Source organism: Populus trichocarpa, chromosome 13 (genome assembly GCF_000002775.5).
Source record: "Populus trichocarpa isolate Nisqually-1 chromosome 13, P.trichocarpa_v4.1, whole genome shotgun sequence".
NCBI classification, from domain to species: Eukaryota; Viridiplantae; Streptophyta; class Magnoliopsida; order Malpighiales; family Salicaceae; genus Populus; species Populus trichocarpa.
In genome coordinates this window covers 445,170-466,731 of record NC_037297.2, presented here as the reverse complement: position 1 = coordinate 466,731, position 21,562 = coordinate 445,170, and the positions used below count along the sequence as shown (strand labels likewise).

At 35.9% G+C, this 21,562-nt stretch overlaps 4 protein-coding genes across 8 annotated transcripts; 2 read left to right on the top strand and 2 right to left on the bottom strand.

Annotated features, from left to right (window-relative positions):
* The first annotated feature begins 4 nt into the window (after window positions 1-4).
* On the top strand, window positions 5-7,137 carry LOC7465232 (intermediate cleaving peptidase 55, mitochondrial). Its single transcript, XM_002319441.4, has 14 exons — window positions 5-300; window positions 967-1,041; window positions 1,288-1,551; window positions 1,834-1,926; window positions 2,035-2,241; window positions 2,779-2,882; window positions 3,031-3,097; window positions 3,217-3,324; window positions 4,080-4,172; window positions 4,851-4,941; window positions 5,096-5,166; window positions 5,401-5,456; window positions 6,164-6,224; window positions 6,698-7,137. The coding sequence occupies exons 1-14, from the start codon at window positions 250-252 to the stop codon at window positions 6,809-6,811; spliced, it is 1,455 nt and encodes a 484-aa protein (XP_002319477.1). The 5' UTR covers window positions 5-249; the 3' UTR covers window positions 6,812-7,137.
* Window positions 7,138-8,721: 1,584 nt separating this feature from the next.
* LOC7478891 (uncharacterized) lies at window positions 8,722-9,570 on the top strand. The gene has a single exon (XM_002319440.4). It carries the CDS (start codon window positions 8,803-8,805, stop codon window positions 9,289-9,291), a length of 489 nt encoding a protein of 162 aa, XP_002319476.1. The 5' UTR covers window positions 8,722-8,802; the 3' UTR covers window positions 9,292-9,570.
* Window positions 9,571-10,143: 573 nt separating this feature from the next.
* LOC18104007 (protein AGENET DOMAIN (AGD)-CONTAINING P1) lies at window positions 10,144-14,424 on the bottom strand. 3 transcript variants are annotated; one of them, XM_024584070.2, is made up of 4 exons: window positions 13,736-14,422; window positions 13,376-13,456; window positions 10,691-11,146; window positions 10,144-10,508 (listed from the first exon to the last, which is right to left on the bottom strand). In XM_024584070.2, exons 1-4 carry the CDS (start codon window positions 14,222-14,224, stop codon window positions 10,494-10,496), a joined length of 1,041 nt encoding a protein of 346 aa, XP_024439838.1. In that variant the 5' UTR covers window positions 14,225-14,422; the 3' UTR covers window positions 10,144-10,493. The 3 variants fall into 3 exon arrangements, with proteins under 3 accessions (XP_024439838.1, XP_006375718.1, XP_024439839.1); XM_006375656.3 differs by having other exon boundaries at window positions 13,376-13,453; window positions 13,736-14,416; XM_024584071.2 differs by lacking the exon at window positions 13,376-13,456 and having other exon boundaries at window positions 13,736-14,424.
* A 963-nt stretch (window positions 14,425-15,387) lies between these two features.
* LOC7478890 (pentatricopeptide repeat-containing protein At2g33680) lies at window positions 15,388-18,688 on the bottom strand. 3 transcript variants are annotated; one of them, XM_024583284.2, is made up of 2 exons: window positions 16,097-18,688; window positions 15,388-16,033 (listed from the first exon to the last, which is right to left on the bottom strand). In XM_024583284.2, the coding sequence occupies exon 1, from the start codon at window positions 18,347-18,349 to the stop codon at window positions 16,226-16,228; it is 2,124 nt and encodes a 707-aa protein (XP_024439052.1). In that variant the 5' UTR covers window positions 18,350-18,688; the 3' UTR covers window positions 15,388-16,033; window positions 16,097-16,225. The 3 variants fall into 3 exon arrangements, with proteins under 3 accessions (XP_024439052.1, XP_002318942.2, XP_024439053.1); XM_002318906.4 differs by having other exon boundaries at window positions 15,388-16,007; XM_024583285.2 differs by having other exon boundaries at window positions 15,388-15,999.
* Between the last annotated feature and the right edge of the window lie 2,874 nt (window positions 18,689-21,562).

The following is a 21,562-nucleotide window of genomic DNA, read 5'->3' as shown; positions in this document are numbered from 1 at the left end:
CCCTAAACACACCGTTTTAAGCATCCAGGAGAAGGAGAAGGAGGAGACAAGAAGGAATGTTCTTTCAAAAAAAGAAAAACTAGAACTAAATTTCTTTCTTAAACCCTAAACTGAGAATTTATGATATGCGCACCGTACAGAGTCTGTACTGGAGGAAAAAAAACAGTTATACTTCTGTCACATAGAAGACCAGGCAACAGAACACACAGGTTCTTGAAAGTTGAAACTGAAAACTAAGAACCAACAAAGATGCAGATTCTTGTACGGAAGTTACTGCAGAGAGCTACTCCCTTCAAACAAGTACAGTGCTTTTCTTTCAAAATCACTTCTCATCTCACATTTCAATCTTTTTAGTGCTTTTGTCTGAGTTTTGGACTAAAATATGAAGTGGGTTCTTATCAAATAGTGTGAAAGATTGTTACTTTACCATCTGAAAATTGTAGATATTGGTTTTACGGGTGTTTGTTTTTATACTCTTCTTTTGTTTTTCCCAATTTTGAAATTTGGGTTTTTTTCAAGTTTGTTTTTCGAGTTCTTTGAGCTATGGTGCACATTGTGTTTCATTTTTTCAGTTTGTGCAAGTTTAGTGCTTGTTATTGCATTCATATCTCTACGAGGAGTGTAGTGATAGTTTTCTTTGAAGAATAGTGCAGTGACAGTTTTATCTGATCTGTTGTTACTGAAGCTATTATGCGATCGGATGTTGCAAATTTGAGTTTTGATGTTGGCTAATGTGTGTAGTTTTTCTGGCTTCCGATAAACTGTTTAATTTTTGTATTATGTTGTAAATGAGGTCACTGATTTTACTCTATTAGCGTTTTTTATCAAGTTCCTATATGGTTCGTCAATTGTAGTCAGCTGGTGGTGCAAATTGGTCCACTGATATCTTGTCCCCATTGTCAGTGTGCCCCTCCCCTTCAAGAAACAGCTGTGAACTTTTTTTTTTTTGGTGAATTTGGTTTTCAGGGTATTGTTCGCCGCACTTATTCCACAAATAAGGTCCATGATATTGGACAGCCAACTCCTGCAACTCATCCTCAGGTGCTACTGCTTAACACGCACTTACACATGAGATTCCTATGCTTGGTGCATGCCTTGCGAATGTCACGTTACAAACTTGCAATCATATGATTACAAAAAATGTTTGATGTTTTGAATGATGAAACTGCATATGCCTACACTCCAAATAAAGGGAGTTATGCATACCTTTTTGAGTTTTAGTTGGCTTCAGATTACACTTATTTTTCCTTCCAAAGTTAGTGAACCTATTTCTGTTTGCCTCGGCAGTTGCTAAAGGAAGGGGAGATCACACCAGGCATAACTACTGAGGAGTACATCTCAAGAAGGAAAAGGTTGTTGGAGCTTCTTCCGGAGAAAAGTTTGGCCATCATTGCAGCTGCTCCTATGAAGATGATGACCGATGTTGTGCCTTACACATTTCGACAGGATGCTGACTACTTGTATATCACTGGGTGCCAACAACCTGGTGGTGTGGCAGTATTGGGTCATGAATGTGGTTTATGCATGTTCATGCCAGAAGCAACACGTCATGTATTCCCCATCTTGCATTATAGAATTTTCATGATAGCTACTGATAATTGTTATATTTTACCTACTTTTTTCAGAATGAGTTAAAACTCCTGCAAGGTTTGGCCCATTGGACTTGCAGTTTAGAATAGAGTATCTAATTAAATGAATTGCTTAGAAGTTATTGAGATGAGCTTGTTACATCAATCCATGCATATAATCTCTGAGTGGCACTGCAACATTTTGTAGATTGATTATGTAGTTATTTGAGTGGCAGACAATTTATTTCTTTATTGTGTGTGTCAGGATGTTATTTGGCAAGGAGAAGTTGCAGGTGTAGAAGCAGCATTAGAGTCATTCAAGGCAGAGAAAGCACATCCATTGAGCAAATTACGTGATGTGAGATGAATACTTTGGTGATGTTGGAAATTATTATAAATGCATCAATGTAACCATATTTGTAACTTGGATGGTGGAATTCTCCTTTCACCAACGGAAATGCTGCAGATCCTTCCAGGTATGATAAGGGGGTCCTCAAAGCTGTTTCACAACATGCAGACGGCCACACCAATGTATACAGAATTGGATGATTTTCAAAGGGCAGCTCTGACTGGCAAAGTGAAAGACCTTTCTAATTTCACTCATGAGCTGCGATGGATAAAATCACCTGCTGAGCTTAAGTTAATGAAAGAAGCTGCATCAATTGTCTGCCAGGTACCTCCAATCATACATTCTTGCCAACTTGTTTTTAAATGAGCGTTTGCTTGATTATTGTCTTCTTTTCTGTTGAATAATTTGATAAAACTACTCGCTGCTTTCTGCAATAATTAAAGAGAGATGCATTATGGATAACATTCATTCGAAGACAGAAAAAAATAATTTATACAGTTGTTTCATATCTAAATATATTCATTAGACTAACGTCCTTCTTGATTTACATAAAAATGGCCCCACTGGTTGATAGCAAAGCACTGTCCAGCCATGCATCTCTCATTTGTTAGACAGAAATTTCAGAATTTGAACACTTTCAGAGACTTTTATTTGCAGAGTTAGAGAGCCTACCTCAATCCAATTCTTTCATTTGTTTCTCTTAGAACTAAATTCTCTCGAACAAATATGCCTCTTTCCAATTTTCTTGCTGAGCGAAATTTTATTTGATTACCATGCCTGGTAAATTGACTTTTTAGTGATGCGAACAAGAATAATGGCCTATGTAGTACTAAAATTAGTGTCATTTTTGGTGTTGTATAGGGTCTTTTGCAGACAATGTTACATTCCAAGATGTATCCTCATGAGGGCATGTTAGCAGCAAAAATTGAATATGAAAGCAAAATGAGAGGTGCCCAGAGGATGGCGTAAACTTTTTCACCTTTTATGATCTGATTGAATTGTTCTTTTATCCACTTTTACATGCTCTATTCTTATACTTGAGACTTGAATTCTACTTCTTAAACATACTTCATTTCTGTTTTCATGACAATTTCTGGATATTGTCTCCACCAGATTCAATCCTGTGGTTGGTGGTGGATCTAATGGTAGTGTTATACATTATTCCCGAAATGATCAAAAAGTAAGTTCCTATATGGAAAGCAGAAACTAAGTATTCTTCATCCGAAAATAGACTAATAAATGTAATTGACACATTGATATGACCCTTGTTTTTATGTGTCCTCCGCTTTGATTTTGCAGATTAAAAATGGTGATCTTGTTTTGATGGATGTTGGGTGTGAGTTACATGGTTATGTCAGTGATCTTACACGTACCTGGCCACCCTGTGGTAGCTTTTCTTCAGTACATGTATGCGATAATAAATGTTGATTCATGTTCTTATCTATTGAGAATGTTATGAAGTACTTGGTAGTCTAGTTTTGAAATTATGTAGTGGCACTGGGAAGTTTGCACTTGTCTTGAGCCAATACTCAGTAAACTAGCCAATACAGAGGGATTCAAAATAATCGCATAAATTTTTCTCGTCATACTAATTCATGAAAAATGCTATCCTCCTGAAATCTTGCATATGTCCTTGTTGCAAGTTGCAAAATTGTGAAACCTGTGGACTGTCAATGACATTGTTCCTGTATGCAAACTGAATTCCATGAAATTGTGATATGCATTTGTATTCATGCTTGGTATACCTGCAAATTGCAGATGTAGTTGGGCTAAGATAGGGTGAAAAACTGCTGGATATGTGTGCATGGACACAGGCAATAAAAATCTTTCCTTTTTGAGGGGTTTAACTATGGCTGGCTCAAGTTTGTGTATGCATTTCTTTGCATGTGTAATGTCAATCTTTCTATGTATACTAACACTGCATGAATAATGATTACCTTATGTCTAGATACATGTTTTAAATTTATACTTGCATTGTAGATTTGTAGTAAATTGAAAAATGATCTTCTCACTTCTCACTCTCTTTATTGTACTAAGAAATAAGCATGCACACAACCTTCAGCTTGCTTTATTGGAATTTTCAAGTATTTCTATTTTCAATTCCTTACTTCAGCCAAATGAGCCTAGTAACAAAGCTGATGGTTTGGATGTGCATTTCTCAGGAAGAGCTTTACAATCTTGTACTTGAAACAAACAAGGAAAGCATGAAACTTTGCCGACCTGGTGTTAGCCTTCGGCAAATTCACAATTATTCGGTATGACCTTGAAATCTAGATTTTCTTTGCATCTAGATGTTTCTATGGGAAAAACTGAAGGATGGTACCAGTGATTTAGTTTGTGAATCTTGGATTGTGTTGATTAGGAGTCTGAATGCAATTGTAGGCCTAAATTTGCATCTTGGTGATAGATCCATATAATTCCTGAGATTTTCTGATGCTCCAATTGATTTTCAGCTCAGTTGACTAGCTTTGCTGCTTTGGTCAATCTTCCCTCATACTATGATTTATTTTTTTTTCTACAAATTGTTGCACTTGTTGTTCACTCTTCCACATGAGTCCTCGTTCACTATTTTGGGCACTATTACTCCTATGAGCATGCCGAGGATAATCTCTGTCATTTATCATATCTTGTATTTCCATTTTCAAGACAAAAATTAGATATGTGAATGCTATACTATATTTTTCAACCTGATTTCCTTGGTAATGCTTATACAAGTTTGGGATGGATATGGGCTTGGGGTGGCCTCAAATTCAAGTCTTAGAAGGAAAATATATAACATCCAATCGCTTTAGTGGTGTGAGAGTTACATAGATTAGTTGCCTTCTTCCCATGTTGCAGTGTATATTTGTTGTATATACTTGTATGTTGTAGCGAACAAAGCTCATTTATCAAGAAACATTTCCATTTTCCAATAATGTTGTATGCTTGGATAGGTTGAGATGTTGTGTAAAGGATTTAAGGAGATTGGAATTTTGAAGGGTAGTGGAAGCAATTCCTACCATCAGCTGAACCCAACTTCAATAGGTTTGTCTCATCTTATTTTGGTTATGCTGGTGATTCTCTATAAGTACCTTTTATCTTTTAGTTTCTAGATTACTGTTATGGCAATAAAGCAGATTCCATCTTCCAAATCGACTTTGCATTAATCTCTTCTTTGTATTTGCTTTATTTTGTCTAGGTCATTATCTAGGGATGGATGTCCATGATAGTTCTAACATCAGCTATGATCGTCTATTGAAGCCAGGTGTTGTAAGTACTCTCCACCGATTCAACTGACTAGTTAATTTATTTGTCTAAAAAAGTCAAGTGGGGTCCATATGAATAGGATATATATCATAAGGTTAACTGATTTTAAATTTAAAGCATCAAGTTTATTTCAAATAATTCTATAAAATATGAACGTTTTTTCTGTTTAGAAAAAGTTTCAAGATTCATAGTTTTATACGTAGTATGTAATTAATAATTTCTTTTTTCCCTGGGCAGGTTATAACAATTGAGCCAGGAGTCTACATCCCATCCATTTTTGATGGTCCAGATAGGTACTTCTCACCATAAAGAAATTATAGCTTCCCACAAAAGCCATTAGGATGAATCATGCCATGAATAAGCTAGTTGCTTTGCAGCTTTCAGAGTAAACGTGAACTTGTGCAAGCTGCTTGGATATACTTCATGTTGAACCACTTCAACACGGAAAACTTAAATATGAAAATCTCCTGCTAGCCAAGTAAAAAAAATATATATTGAAGCTAGCCTAATTCATTGTTGACTCTATAAAATTTGAAGCTATAAAATTTGAAGCTGAACCCAATTCCCTTATAGCTAAATACTTTATAAGAAGAAGGTGCTTATAACTGCACTCGAGGATGTCTTTATGCAAGGACTAGGCAGATGAACACACTGCACTTGATTTTGCACTTTTTGTGTTTGGCATGTGTTTGCTAGATTGGTTTGTGATACAGTAATGATGTTTGTATTTTTTTAACCTATCTGCCTCACTGTTCCTAATCTTTGACAATTATTGTCCCAAACTTCATGTATTATTTTTATTGAATTCGACTTTTGCTTCACAGTTTAGTAATAACTGATAAGCAATACTTTGCGGTTAATTTCCAATTCTTTATTATTTTGTCTTGTGAAATTCTTTATATTTAGTTTGTCTGCATGCTGGATGCTGTAATGTAAATGTGAGAACAATGTTCATATAGATAATTTTCTTATAGACTCTTCATATTGATACTTAATGCAGGTATAGAGGTATTGGGATAAGGATCGAGGATGAAGTCCTAATTACTGAAACTGGTTATGAGGTAAAAACCAAAATTAACTTCTCAATGCCAGTCAAATTCTGGTTCTCTTACAACTAGAGAAGAGTGGTTTTTTAATTTATTAGCAGCCCTTCTGTTCACTTTTAGTTAATTTAGGCATGCTTCGACAATTGGTGCACATTGTTTTTATTCTTTGGTGGGCATTGTTTTATTCTTTGGATGACAAGTAGGACTTGAAGCAAGACCTCAGTCCTTCATGTAGAGAGTACCACTGAACTAGAAAATCAATTGATGACAAGTTATGCACTGATACATCTGTATTTTCATTGCTTCATTTTCCCAGGTCTTAGTTTTGATATTTCTTCAAAAATAACGTGACTTCTCAAAAGACCGTCTGAACAATTAAAATCAGAGAAAATAGCAGGATACTGACCCTATCATTATAATATCATTGCTTGAAACAGTTATGTTTGACAATCTTTGGATTTTACTATGCTTTCTGGTGCTGGCTTTAGGTCCTGACTGGCTCCATGCCGAAAGAAGTAAAACACATAGAGTCCTTGTTGAACAACTACAGTTGTGGAAATGGAATGGAAGCTCAAAATAATCTGGAAGCTGCTTCCAGTTGATCCATTTGAAATGGTGTAGGGACAAGACTATGTATTATTGGCCTGAGTTTGAACTCCAAAATCGTTTAAACACATGGGGCCCTTGCTACATAGCTAAAGTGATGTGATTGGAATACCGAGTCAGAGTAATTTAGAAGCTGGTTCCAGTTGGTAATTTCCCTTGAAATGTTGTAAAGGCAAGACAATGGCTTGTTGGCTCATTTGACTCCACAGGTATTTTTTAATTGTCATCCTTGAGGCCTTTTTCCTCGTGTATGCACCCCCATATTTTTGTGTAACTTTTGATCGTACTCCATTAATGCCATGTTTCTGGTGCGTTCATTTTATCATGCAATACCCAATAAATGGCTCTGGCCATGCTCACTCCAAGCCTCTGTATCTCCGATACTTGTCCTCTCTTCTCCCCAATGAGATATGTTACCAGTTACCATGCATGGATTTAAGGGGTGACACTCGACAGTGGCGAACTAATCTGAACTACGTTGTTGCGGATTAGTTAAGCATTCATTCGAGTTTGGTAATAAAATGAAAACCTTCCATCATCCTGGGAACATGGGTGGGGGAACCCAGATGATGCAGCTGGATTGTTGGTTGTGAAGAAACCAGCTTTTAATTTACATATCTAGCGTTTTTTGGAGATGGAATTTTTTAAAGTGTTTTTAACTTGAAAATATATTAAAATAATATATATATATATATATTAACATATCAAAATAACAATAAAATATTAATTTTGGACACGTTTCTCATCTACTAACTAACACTGGACTGATGTTACCTTTCTTCAATGCTGGTCTGCTTACATCTGGGGCTCACAACATCCAAATAAATTTTGGTTAACAGGGTCACGGTTGGTTTAGTTAGAATCGATTTAATAGGTTAGGTCAAAATTCCTACTCAAAACTAATGCCAAACTACTATAGTTGAAGCCTTCGATCAATTTAATGGATCGGACAAGTTAGGATCAATCTTGTTCTAATTTCATAATTATATGGTTGAAACCCTGGATCAATTTAATGGATCGGACAAGTTAGGATCAATCTTATTCTAGTTTCATAACCATATAATTTAATCACGAAGGCATTATTGTATGAGCCTCGTTCATCATGTTCACAGTGTCGTCATATTATGACCATATGGTTTAATCATGAAAAAATCATTATACGAATCCAGTTCATCATGTTCACGCATACAAAATGTTGCGTCCCAAGATGATTTTGTGATGGATTTCACACAGTTTATGTGACTGGAATCACAACGTTGTCTTCAAATCATGGTTAGTTTGGTAACATGTGTTCTTGCCCTTGATTGATCTCAAACATTTACATCTTTTAAGCATTTTTCTACCAAGATAAATTTACAGACAATATTGCTTCAAGTGTATAGGTGACAATTCAAGGCTTCTTTGCTCAAAACGTTTTTAGTTTTTTTTTTTTTGATGCATGGAGGAGGGACAAGCCCTAAGGCCCTTTTTATTTCCAATTGCCTGTACATGTAATGTACCCAGAGTTAGTTTCTTGGCGAAATTCTACAAGAACCAGGAAACCTTAGATGTGTTTTATGAGTGCTTGTTTTCTGCCACCTCTCTCAATTGTAATAGAGATGTAGGCAACTACCTCCAACCAACCTCTTCTCCTTTAATTTTGCCATGAATTCTTCAACCATCTCATAAATGCAAGCATCTTGCTAGCATGACACCCCATCTGGTTCACCTAAATTACAATTTTGATGGGTTTGGATTTGACCCAAGAAACACATGATCAAAGTTGCAGCTAAACAAAATCAGGAACCATTGACTTGAAAATGACTCGTAGATAACATTTATAGGCCACACGCAAAATGGTGTTTCGGCAAATTTGTGTGCACACAAGGGTAGATGTCAAACCTGGGTGCTATATCAAGGCAATAACTTTCCACCCTTTCCTGCACACATCTCTCACAAGGTAATCTCCTAAAGAAGTTAAAACAACTTAACAAGTTTTCTGAGGAAAATGTCTCTTGTCACAGAAGAGATCAAATCCAAAGCTGAGGTCTACTATGGAGATGAAATGGGAAAAGAGAAATCGCAGGAGCTGCTCAAGGAAGTAGGCTTGCCAAATGGTCTTTTGCCTCTGCATGACATTTTAGAGTGTGGGATTGTGAGGGAGACAGGGTTTGTGTGGCTCAAGCAAAAGAAGAGCATAAACCATAAGTTTGAGAAGATTGGCAAGCTTGTTTCCTATGCAACTGAAGTCACAGCTTATGTTGAGCCCAAAAAGATCAAGAAACTGACTGGTGTTAAGACCAAAGAGCTCTTGGTTTGGATCACACTTTGTGATATCTCTTTGGATGATCCACCAACTGGAAAGATGACTTTCAAGACTCCTACTGGGCTCTTCAGGACTTTCCCTGTGTCAGCTTTTGAGGTTGAAGAAAAAGGTAAAGGAGCAGCTAAGGGAGCCATGGAAGTGAATGGAGCTGTGGAGGTGAAGGAAGCCTAATAAGGTTCTTAGTTTTCAGTGATAAGTGGCCTATATCTGCTGTCTTACTATCAATTTCAATGTATTATCACCTCCTGCTAGTGTTTACTGGTAATAAAGTACATTATAGTGTCATTTCTCAATCATGTTATAGACAAGATCACAGCATGGACACTGGAGTGGTCTAAACTCTAAATGTATGCTGTTTTCTTAGCTTAACATGATGAGAAAAGATGAAATGAATCAAATTATGTTTCCAATTTAACCTTTAATGAATCCCATGTTTATGATTTGTATCAATTGTGAGTCCATGATCTCAGAAGTCTGAACGGGTGATAATTATGAATTTTTCACTTGGAATGTTTGGCAGGGGAAAAGTTGAAACGGGCAGTTGGAAATTTAATGGAGAATATGTCATTTTGCCTAAATTTTGGTCCAAGCATCGAAGCTCACTTTTTGCCTTTTTTCATTGTCTATGTTGGTCCAGCATGGACCCTAGCTATGATTCCATAAACCTTCCTCTATAAATCCATGGAACAAAAATTGCCTATTTTTTGATCTATATGCATTGATTCCATTGAATTTCATCAACACGTTACCTATTGTGGCTGGACATTGGTGTAGACTCTAATCTGCGTACTGCCATAAATCTATTTCGCAGCATTCACTTTCATAGCAGTAAACATATAAAAGCTCCCAAGTCCTGTCCTTGGCCAAGGACTATAAAAAACCTAGAGTCAAAACAGGAGGGGAACAATAGATGTCGGTGGTCCATTTAAGATAACAAATGGCAAAACCAATATTAAAGAATCAGATGCAGGCACCGGTTACAGAAAACTCCCGGGAGCTAATAATGCCATAAGAACGAGTGCAGAGAAGCAATTGGGGGTTCAGCTCTATATGTAGAAAGAAACTTCAAATGGCATCAAGAAATGTAGCAATACAGTTGTCTTATGTTTTGATGAGCTCGGTTTTAAGGTTGCACTAGAGAGGTTTCATGCATAATGAACAGAGACATCTTTGAAGATGAATAGTAATATAGTATCAGTTTTTTAGTATAGTAATTCAGCCGCAGAATCTACAACCCCAGTCGGGTAAGAAAACTCAAGATATTCCACTGCCCCTACCATAGGCCAGGGAAATGGAGATTGACATGGATTACAATGTATATATACACCAAAGCCGCAGGTTCTCTCACCAAGCTCTACTACTTTCTCCAGCAATCACAGCTTCAAAGCCTAAAAAAATGAATACGAGGTAAAAAGCATATTCGGCAGCACCGGAAAACATGAAAATAATATCAGACTTGCCAAAAATCATCTAAACCTCTCTTAGTAAACACGTGAGGCGTTCATATTCATGGAAAAGAGAAACATTAAAAAAAAAAAAGACTAATAAAGTCAAAGTATGAAAGACATACATGTGAAGGAGCGACCCATTTGCCATTGATCCAGTCCTGATGTGGCCTTAAGTCAGAGTGCTTAAACTCTAATTCCTCACCGTTATCCTTGAAGTAGACAACATACTTTGGGAAAGTATTTACCTTAGAAACTACACCCACCCACCAGACATCATTGTACAGAGCATCAACTTCTTCCAGCTTCTTGAAGTGATCAACAACTACAGTTTGTGGAGGTGGAGGCCTTATGTGCATAGTGTTAACCTCTTCCCTCAGAAAACCACTATCATCTTCTGTTCTCAAGCTTTTGTACTCAACAAGGTACTTGTCCTTCCCCACTGGTTCAACAATACTAGCAGCAAACCAAGCACCTTTAAAACCATCTTCGTCGCTGCTAACCTCAACTAGCATTCCCTTGCTAAACTTCACATCTTTCAGTGATTCAATAGGCTTCACTGGTGTTGTATTGGGCACTTTCTGCAATTCCAGATTCAAGAAGCCGATAAAGGTCTATAGCAAAACATACCCGAGAAAGACAAAACACACAGAATGAAATAAAAGTGTTGGTGAATACAGCATTGCAGGTGACTCTCATTGTAAAGATGTGAAAAGCTGGAAATGTTTCTCATTTTGACCAAAAAGTAACTAAGTTGGTGAAACCAAAAGTGAATAAAACATTGATTGAGTTAGCATGTCCAAGGACAGCTCATCCTAGAAAGTTTTTCCACTTTTTTTAGGTACACACACACACACCAGAAAGTGTACCCAAATGCACATTTCTTCTTTTGTATTTCCATTTCCTTCGGGCTGTGTGTGAGTTACTGCCCACAATAGTCCATGTTCTTCAAAAAGTAAAAGAAAATCCCTCTCCCAGTCCTAAGATAGTTGCCATACAAACAGAAATTATCTTTTCATCCAGGAAATACTTTTAATCAGAAAAAGTTGAGGCATTGGCTTAGATTTCACATCACATACTAAAATAAACAGATAATCTAGAGATGATGGGACACTAAAAATGAAAGTCCAAGCTTCCATATCATCGTCTAGGGTCAATTTTCGCAAGACCCACAAGCTATTTCCCTTTACCCTTAATTTATCAATAAAACCCAAAAATTACTCAAACCATTTCAATGGAAACAAAAATAACCAAATATACACAATAAGAAGCCAAGGGTAAAAATGCTATGGAACATCCTGATTTGCTCAAAGAATAACTTCATTTTCATTAGTTTCCATTCCTTCCTCTAAAACTTATCAAGGACCAGGACTCCTAAGACATGCAAGTACACCCATAATCACTGAGGAGGGGGGGGGGGGGGGGCAAAGTATTCCAAGCTCAAAATTCATAAAAAAAAAAAAAAAAAGAACGAAAGAAAAAGCCTTGAATTTTCCACACAATAAATTCCTTTAAGAATCTTTCCTTTGTAGCCCTAAAAAACCTAAATAGAAAAACAAATTAACCAGACAACAAAATTCAAATATATCAACCAAGATTGACGTACCAAGTTTATCTAAAAAGAAAACAGATTATCTAAAAAGAAAACAAACCCAAAACCCCTAATCAAGAAATTCCCATTTAACATTCAAAGAATCAAGAAAAGTGTTATAAAACCCACAATAAACTACCAAAACCAAACACACTAACCAAACACACTGAGGGGGGGGGGGGGGGGGGGAGTATTCCAAGCTCAAAATTCATAAAAAAAAAAAAAAAAAGAACGAAAGAAAAAGCCTTGAATTTTCCACACAATAAATTCCTTTAAGAATCTTTCCTTTGTAGCCCTAAAAAACCTAAATAGAAAAACAAATTAACCAGACAACAAAATTCAAATATATCAACCAAGATTGACGTACCAAGTTTATCTAAAAAGAAAACAGATTATCTAAAAAGAAAACAAACCCAAAACCCCTAATCAAGAAATTCCCATTTAACATTCAAAGAATCAAGAAAAGTGTTATAAAACCCACAATAAACTACCAAACCAAACACACTAACCAAACACACTGGGGGGAGGGGGGGAGTATTCCAAGCTCAAAATTCATAAAAAAAAAAAAAACAAAGAACGAAAGAAAAAGCCTTGAATTTTCCACACAATAAATTCCTTTAAGAATCTTTCCTTTGTAGCCCTAAAAAACCTAAATAGAAAAACAAATTAACCAGACAACAAAATTCAAATATATCAACCAAGATTGACGTACCAAGTTTATCTAAAAAGAAAACAGATTATCTAAAAAGAAAACAAACCCAAAACCCCTAATCAAGAAATTCCCATTTAACATTCAAAGAATCAAGAAAAGTGTTATAAAACCCACAATAAACTACCAAAACCAAACACACTAACCAAGATTCACATGATAACAACCAAACCAATATATATTAAGGTATATCCATACACATCTATCAGAAGAACAATAAAAACAGTAACCAAAACAAACATAATGCCCACACACATCTATTCAAAGAGAAGTAAAAACGGTAACCAAGATCAGCATATAAATAACATTATCAAAAACCAAAGACACACAATTCATCTTTTACATTCCAGCATCCTGTTTTCAGAGAACCCAAAAGAAATCATCAACCAAACACATCAACTATCAAAATGAAATTCGAACATAACACATTAACCCAAATTGTTATCATGAGAAACCTAAACAATTAACCAAAATTTACATAAACAGAACTCTGTCAAAAACAAAACCCACCTCGCTAACCCTCCTTTTCACCTCTTTCGTCACTTCGTTCTCGTCTTCTTCAGAGAGTTTCTTTTTCTTTCTAGAATCCTGCTTTTTTTTTATATAAAAAAAAATCAAAAGCAAAGCCATCACGAAATTCAGAATATAAACCAACAACAAAAAACCAAACACACCAGCCAAGATTAACAAAATAAAAACAAATTTAGCAAAATAAACTAAGCACATTACCCGAGATTGACCTAATATAACAACAAAATTATAAATAATCTATCAAAAGATAACAAGATTAATATAACAGCAATAAATTATCAACACAAAGCACATTAACCAAGATTAACATTAAAAAACAACAACTAATAAAAAACCAACCTTATTTCCCTTCTCTTTCACCTCCTCTATCTCACCTTTCTCTTCTTCTCCATCCAATGGTGGTTTCCACTCCCCATTAACCCACTCTCTATGCAACCTCAAATCCTCCTCAACAAACTCAATCTGCTCTTTAGTGCTCCTAAAAAACACAGCAAACTTCCCATTTTCATTCACCTCAGTTATCACACCTTCCCACCACCCATCGTTATGAAAAGCATCAACTTCTTCACTAAACTTAAACTCCCTCTTCTTCTCTCTTGGTGCTATTGGCCTTATTTGGAACTCATTAACAGTTTCTTGCAAGGGTTTTGTCCCTTCTTCATCTTCAAACAGTTTTTCATATCGGACTGTGAATTCTGGGGTTCTTGTTGCCTTCACCACTGTTCCTATGTAGAATGAGCCTCTAAACCCTGCCTCGTCCGACATGATTTCTACTTTTGAGCCTGGTTTGAAATTTGGGTCTTGATTGGATTTTGATTTTGGCGCCATTTTTGGTGGTCTGCTAGGGTTAGGGTTTGTTCAGGATTTGTTTTTCTGAGAGAGATTTTGGCGCGCTAGAGAGAGAGGGGATGGAAGGGGAAGGAAATGAATCTGTTGTGGATGAGGGAAAGAAACGAAAAGTTTGGGGGTGGAAAATATAAAAACGTGTCTAAATGTGGAAACATTTGGGAAACTTTTGGAAAGTGATGAAAGTATAGTTCCAGTTGTATAATATAGAGATTTTGTTTTTGAGAATATGGTATAAAGTATGGTATAAATTGTTTTTTAAATATTTTTTATTTTAAAAATTTATTTTAATTTATAAAACCAATATAAAAAAAATAATTTATATTTTAAAATTTTTAAAAAATATAATTTGATCAGAATGTTAAATAAAACTATATAATTAAGAAATCCACGTACACAATGCCTAGATTATGATTGAAGGGATTTACTCTTGAACAATCAACTTAAATTATAATTATTTAAACAATATGTAAATTAATATTGTTTTAGGTATTGTTTAAAAAATATAAATTCAAAGTCAAATTTAGTTAAGTTCAAGAATACTCTTAAATATTAAATTAAAAAATGAAAATTTATTGTGATATATATATATATATATATATATATTGAATTAGTATTTTGAATAATATAAAAACTTAATGAAATATGATCTAAAATAAAATACTAAAATGGGTAAAAAAGCAGATTGTAAATTAATAAGAAGCGATCTGTATAGTGTTAAGTCCCTCTTTTTAATTAGTTTGTTCGTTGTTTCCCATATTCATTTTTAAAATCCAAATTCCAAACTCATGCATGAATTATACTGCTAAATCTAAGAATTGATGTTGGATTTCCTAATGACAAAAATATATTAATAGAGTAAAAAACTAAATTAGCAACTAAAAAACGTAGATTATGTGACTGATCATTCATGTAGATTACATGATTCATCCAAAACCTTGCGCTATATCGCTACATTTGATGAATTGTATATGAACTCTCGTTTAATAGCTAGTCACTTGTAAATCATGCCATACAAATTTCCTACTCGAAACAGAACATCAGATCAAACCAAAAAAAAAAACGAGCGGAGAACATTACCTGCAATTGAAAGGTGTGAAGCAACTCTTTTCACCTCTAACAAGAAGGTAAGAGCTCAAGGAACAAAATCACAAATAAACGCATGATCATATTTCAATGGCAGCTTATCTCTTGGGTTGCTGCAGCCAGAGTCCCCAAGGGACTCTAACATCAGACAGCATCACTCCACAACTTCCAGGGTTCCTTTCCCATATCACTATCTTGCCTCTTAGGACTAACAATCATGGGTCCTCACTACCTTCCTGATTCTCTCTATTTACACTTTCATCATCATCAACAAGAACTCTAAGATTAGGAAAATAAAACTAAATGACTACTTGCTATTTACTACACGACCACAACAATTAAGGTTACTAGTATAACTCTAATTTCGATGGTGGTGGTAATCTGGAAATGAAAAAAAAAATGCTGTTTTATTCATACACATCAATAAAACAATTTTCTTAGAGACTGCTGATTTTAACAAACAGCAAGTAGAACAACTTTGTAAGGATTCAGAAGGTCCTAGCATGCAGCAGCTGTACAACATGTACTACACTGGCCCGCGCATCCATCCTCCCTGAAAGCAAACTGTTCAGAACTCGCAGCCAACAAAGGGTGCAATGGGGCATCACTTCACAAATACAGCTTATCTGGCCACTGCGGCCACGCACATTGCATGTTTCCAGCTCTGCCAGCTGAGCACCTACGAACCAATCTCCGATCAGATGTCTGGTCATTAGAAACGAGAAGTGAGATAAATTGAATTTATCAGGTATAAGAAAGAGGACTTACCTTAACTAAGCCTCAAGTCTGAAATGGTTGGAGTTGGCAACATGAATCATCCTTTTCTGCTGTGTAGGCTGAGAATGCCATCAAAGTTGGCCAAAGAATGGAGCATATTATCCTTATGTCATACGAACATCACACAGACACAGAAGCTGATTCATGACCAGGTCGGTAACCATCATCCTTCATGTGTTTTCTTAATCTCCATATTGCCCCTTGTATCTCTTCGATCTGTGGATGTATCTGATCTCCCACAACAAATACGTGAACATGACTCTTGAGCTCAATCCAGCTACACCCAGTTTCCTTCCTCACTCCTCGAACTTTCATCATCCTCCTGACCCGTACCACATCTGCTAACCTGCCCATGGCAGTATAGATACTCGACAATAAAACATAAGCCGATGATTCTCGTGAGCCCAACTCCATTAATTTTTCACCAGCATAGGCTCCCAATTCATAATTACAGTGGTTTCGGCAGGCAGGCAGTAAAATTCTCCATAAGCACATACCATGATCTATGATAGCTGATTCAATAAATTCTTTAGCTTCATTGAGCTTCCCTGCACGACTCAGGACATCAACCATGCAGGCATAATGCTCTACTCTTGGAACTAAACCAAATTCATCAAACATCATGTTGAAATATGCCCAACCTCTCTTCACAATTCCCATGTGGCTACAAGCAGAGAGCACTGTCACAAATGTGATATGGTCTGGCTTTGTGCCCTCTAGACGCATCTCCTCAAAGAGTTCTAGAGCTTCTCTACCATGCCCATTTTGGGATAGTCCTGATATCATTGCATTCCATGAGACGATGTCTCTCTGCAGCATCCTTCTAAAGATGAGGACTCCCTCTTCTAGACTCCCACATTTTGCATACATAGTTGAAAGAGCACTTCTGATTGAAAGTTCTGGACCCAATCCATACTTAATGGTACGGGCATGAATTTGCTTTCCTTGTTCTAAAGCAGCGAGGTTAGAACATGCTTTCAAGACACTGGCCATGGTTAGCTCATTTGGCAAAATCTTGCGCATCTGCATTCTACCATACATGCTTAGAGCCTCTTCATTTTTCCCATTTTGTACATAACCCGCTATGATGGATGTCCAAAGAACAAGATCGGGTTCTAGCAAAAAATCAAACCCTTTCCGAGCATCTCCAGTAAAACCAAACTTTGCATACATATCAACCAAAGCTGTCGCTGTATAGATTTGAGTCTCATATCCTGACTTCAATAAATAGCCATGCGTTTGCTTTCCTTCTTCAATGGCAGCAACATCACTGCAAGCTTTAAGAACCCCAACAAGGGTAAACTCACTAGGTACAAACCCAGCATAATGCATTTTTGAGAACAACTTCAAGGCCTTATGAGAATCCCCAGCTTGAGAATAGCCAGTGATCAATGCGGACCACGTTATAGCATTCTTATCACTGCACATCTCAAATAGCATAAGAGAATAATTTAAATTTCCACATTTAGCATACATAGTAACAAGCGCATTCAGCACCGAAACAAATTCCAACACCCCATTTTTAACCACAACACAATGCACCTGCTTTCCACTATCAACAAATTCTGGACATACCAAGGCGCTAAGCACGCTAGTAAACACAAACTCGTTCAAATTTCCCTCTACTAACCTCATCAATCCAAAAACACCCAAAGCCTCCTTGGCCATCTGTTTACTCGCATACCCAGAAATCATCGTAGTCCACGATACCAAATTCCTCTCAGGCATTCTATCAAACAATTTACGAGCCTCGAAAACGCAACCCACTTTACAATAAAAATTAACAAGTGAACTCCCTACAAAGACATCATCAATACTTGCTGTTTTAATACCAAGCACATGAACTTGTCGGGCATCAAAATTACAGCCCAAATTCAATGCCGCAGCGGTGAAAACACCAGGGAAAGTGTGTGCATCTGGTAAGATATTATTAGCTATCATTCGGCGAAAAAGTTCTAACACAAAGTTGGAACCTTTTGAGCCATTGTGAGATAACCCATGAATGAGACAATTATAAGAAACAACATTTTTGTGTTTAAGATTTTCGAATACGAGTTTTGCTCCATGTAAATGGCCACATTTAGCATAGAACTTTATTAGATTATTGGCAAGGTAATTACAGGAAGATAAATATGGGATTTTTATGATGTGAGCATGGAGGATTTGGCCCTTTTTAAGAGATTTTTGGTCTGCGTATTGAATGAGTAAATTGTAAAAGGAGCGATTTTGTGGAGGGTGAGGCATAAGAATGAGGTTTCTGCAACGATGAACTCTCTGCTTTGTGTAAGATTCTTAATGGCGCAAAGCTGAGAGCTTTAGAACCTAAAAAAGTGAAAAAGTCCCTCAAATTTATGAGAGTAACCCTCATACCTTATTTTTCTTCATGATAATCCTTATCTTTCAATTTGGTGTCCAATGCGGTTCCAGTACACAACTCATGTCCATTAACTCTATATAATGACATGTTTTTGCAATCCAATCCATTATTCTTGAGCTAATGTGGAAGATAGCTCCACGTACTTGCAAAATAATCATACGAGAACTCTTAAATATTTAAGTCCATATTTTTATAGAGAAAATATATAATAAACATGTAAATGAGTATTAAATCTTAAAAATAAGGTTATTTGTTCTTGTTTTGACATGTAATGAATGCTCTGTAGAAAAAAATAATATTATGTGTATATATTAAAAATAAAGAGAATATAAACTCTTTACCTGGATAGTTCGAGAATATTTATATTTTATGAACTTTGTCTTTTTTATTGAGATAGAGAGCTGGAAAGTCATTTTCCTCTGATAACATTAAGAAATAGATAAATATTTTTTACATAAATATTAATGAGATGAAAATATAATAGGTCATGAAAAACTTATATCTAGAGGTGCAGATTGAGTAGTATCCAAGCAAAAAGAATTGAGTTTGATTAAAAAAAAAAAACTCAAGTGAATAAGTGTTAGGTCCAGATCATAAGGTGAGGCTCAAGCATGCATTTGGTGGTTAGGCCCAAGTGTGATGCCTGAGCCAAGGAGCGTCAAGTGCAGTGCATAAGTTCACGAGTGTCATGGATCTGGGCTCAAGCATGATGTCTGAGCCCACAAGCGCCCAATGGAGCTGAGCATGGAGCGCCAGGCAAAGGGAGTTGGGCAAACAGAACCGAGTGCAAGGTGTTGGCAAACAAAGCCTACCACAAGCCTGGGCACAAACTTGTTTCCAGATCCTCTTCGAGGCTCGGGCCATCATAAAAATGAGATTAGGCCAACAAAGAGTTGTTTGAAAAAATACTGGTAAATTATGATTCATCAATTAAGTTTAAGAAAAACATTTTTAATTATGATTTTTAAACAATAGATTTAAAAATATATATATTTAATTAAAATTATTATGAGATAAATTTTTACATGTAAAATGAATGAAAAACAAGTTTCTATGAATAAAAAACAAGTTTCCATTAATTAAAAAAAATATTATTTTAGCTTTTACAAAAACTAAAATTTGTATCACAATTATGTACAGGGTTTAATGCAAAAATTTATAAAGTATTTAACTATTTAAAAATTTACAAGTTATCATAATACCAAACTAACCGAGCATTAACGTCCGGATTCCAAATTAGCTATCACTCTTTATATATCTACGTAGACTAGAGAAGTCAAGATTCCAAACTACCATATGGTGAACCATAGTCAGGGCTGAAACTATGACAGAAAATATGAAAAATGAACAGAAATAAGAAATGGAGTGTCATCGTCAATAATGGTCCTAATAGAAGTTTTACGTAGCTAGCTAGACATGCATAACATATTGCCAAGGTGCAAGTCCCGGAGAATATGGTCATGATATCCCTTGTTCAAACTTGATTTTGAGGCTTAATATTATACTCACCTGGAGCATGAAAATTGCTTAATGCTTGGAGCGATGCATCTCCTGGAGATGGTTAGGCCATACATATGCAGCCTAGGTCTATTGATTTGTGGATCCTGACAGATTATTCAGAGTGGCAATGGGTGAAAAGATGCCAAGTTAGTCTTGAATGGCATGTTAAACCTAAGATTTGTCCACATGGCCACAAGGATAGTATAAATCTTGTAAGCATTCCGAGTAGAGTTATGAATAGATCGGGACGGGAAAGGTTTGTTCAGACACAATTTGCAGTCATATATTCTCAGAAAAATCATTTCTACTGTGAGTTTCACCTTTGTTAAACAATTAAATAAATAAAAAGCATGTTTAACGTTATGTTCTTCCTTCTGTCTTCTTGTCTTTTAGATCTGCTAGACAGAGTAGTTCTCTCTTCTTCTTCATCAGTGTCAAAGTAACCTTTCGAGTGTCTTGTACATAGCCGTTCATCTTCAGTTTCTTAGCCATTTCATGCTTCGTAACATTATGAATAAGCTTCTTGCCGAATCCACATAAAAAGAAAAAAATTATGTTGGTAACATCATCACAATGGATCGGTACCATAAATGCCAGCAGTTGTACGAGTTTTATCACATCACCACTCTTGATAAACACATGGATATTGATTCTTATGATCATATGATCTTATTTACGTAGATAATTACTATAATATTATGCATATCGACATATATTTGCCCAGATCATCACTAAGTCGAGTAATCAAGGCCGATCAGTAAATTAACTCACTGTCATGCTTAAAGTGCAAGTAGTGAACTTTCTTCTTAGGTGCACCCTAGTAAATGTACTCATCCAAAGACGGTGAATAGTTGCAACAAAGCTACCTAGCATCAGCCAAATATATATGACCCACAGAAATTTGCCCACCAAAAGAATTATACACTTTGTATCTGGTTACATTTGAATGGTATATATGATCTTGATGATATGAAAGCAATATTTTACATGTTCTGCAAGGTAGGTTAAAATACACGAGCAAAGTTCTTTCATTACATCATAGGTCATTCCATTAACGAAGTTAAAGTAGGAGGCACTAAGGAGAAACATACAAACAAACTCACATGCATTTACACACATTGTCAAAGGAAATTGAAAACATGTAAATTGTCCAACATACGATATTCACAGAAAGCTGACCTAGTGTTTCATTAGTAAGTTGTTAATTTATCAATCCATTTACCTTTCCTTATTTGGATCCTCACGATAAGCAAAAAGTAAAAGGAACACAACTTCCCAAAAAAAAAAAATGATACTATAGTGTAAGATTATGAGTTTCTTATAAAGAATCGATGAACAAAACAACAATACCCTCTTAGGACCCCTTTTAGGTCTTAATTTAGAAATAATAGTTTTTTATTAGGTGCTTCACCTCATAGGTCTAATCCTAGCAGTGCCCAAATTTATAAAAAAGATAAGGGCAAGCAAGTCTTCAATGAAATGTCTAGGATGAGTTAAAAGGTTCAATGTACTAAATGTTGAGGTTTCGGTAATATCTTTGTTAACGATACCTCTAATTAACCCTTAATCATCCAGGAACA

Bases quoted from the DNA above. Each gene is read 5' to 3' on its own strand.
- LOC7465232 (XM_002319441.4), top strand. From the start codon at position 250: ATGCAGATTCTTGTACGGAAGTTACTGCAGAGAGCTACTCCCTTCAAA. The intron at 301-966 runs GTACAGTGCTTT...TTTGGTTTTCAG, and splicing joins GAGCTACTCCCTTCAAACAA to GGTATTGTTCGCCGCACTTA. The intron at 2,883-3,030 runs GTAAACTTTTTC...TGTCTCCACCAG, and splicing joins AGAGGTGCCCAGAGGATGGC to ATTCAATCCTGTGGTTGGTG.
- LOC7478891 (XM_002319440.4), top strand. From the start codon at position 8,803: ATGTCTCTTGTCACAGAAGAGATCAAATCCAAAGCTGAGGTCTACTAT.
- LOC18104007 (XM_024584070.2), bottom strand. From the start codon at position 14,224: ATGGCGCCAAAATCAAAATCCAATCAAGACCCAAATTTCAAACCAGGC. The intron at 13,457-13,735 runs GTTGGTTTTTTA...ATAAAAAAAAAG, and splicing joins TGAAAGAGAAGGGAAATAAG to CAGGATTCTAGAAAGAAAAA. The intron at 11,147-13,375 runs GTGGGTTTTGTT...CTGGAATTGCAG, and splicing joins TGAAAAGGAGGGTTAGCGAG to AAAGTGCCCAATACAACACC.
- LOC7478890 (XM_024583284.2), bottom strand. From the start codon at position 18,349: ATGCCTCACCCTCCACAAAATCGCTCCTTTTACAATTTACTCATTCAA.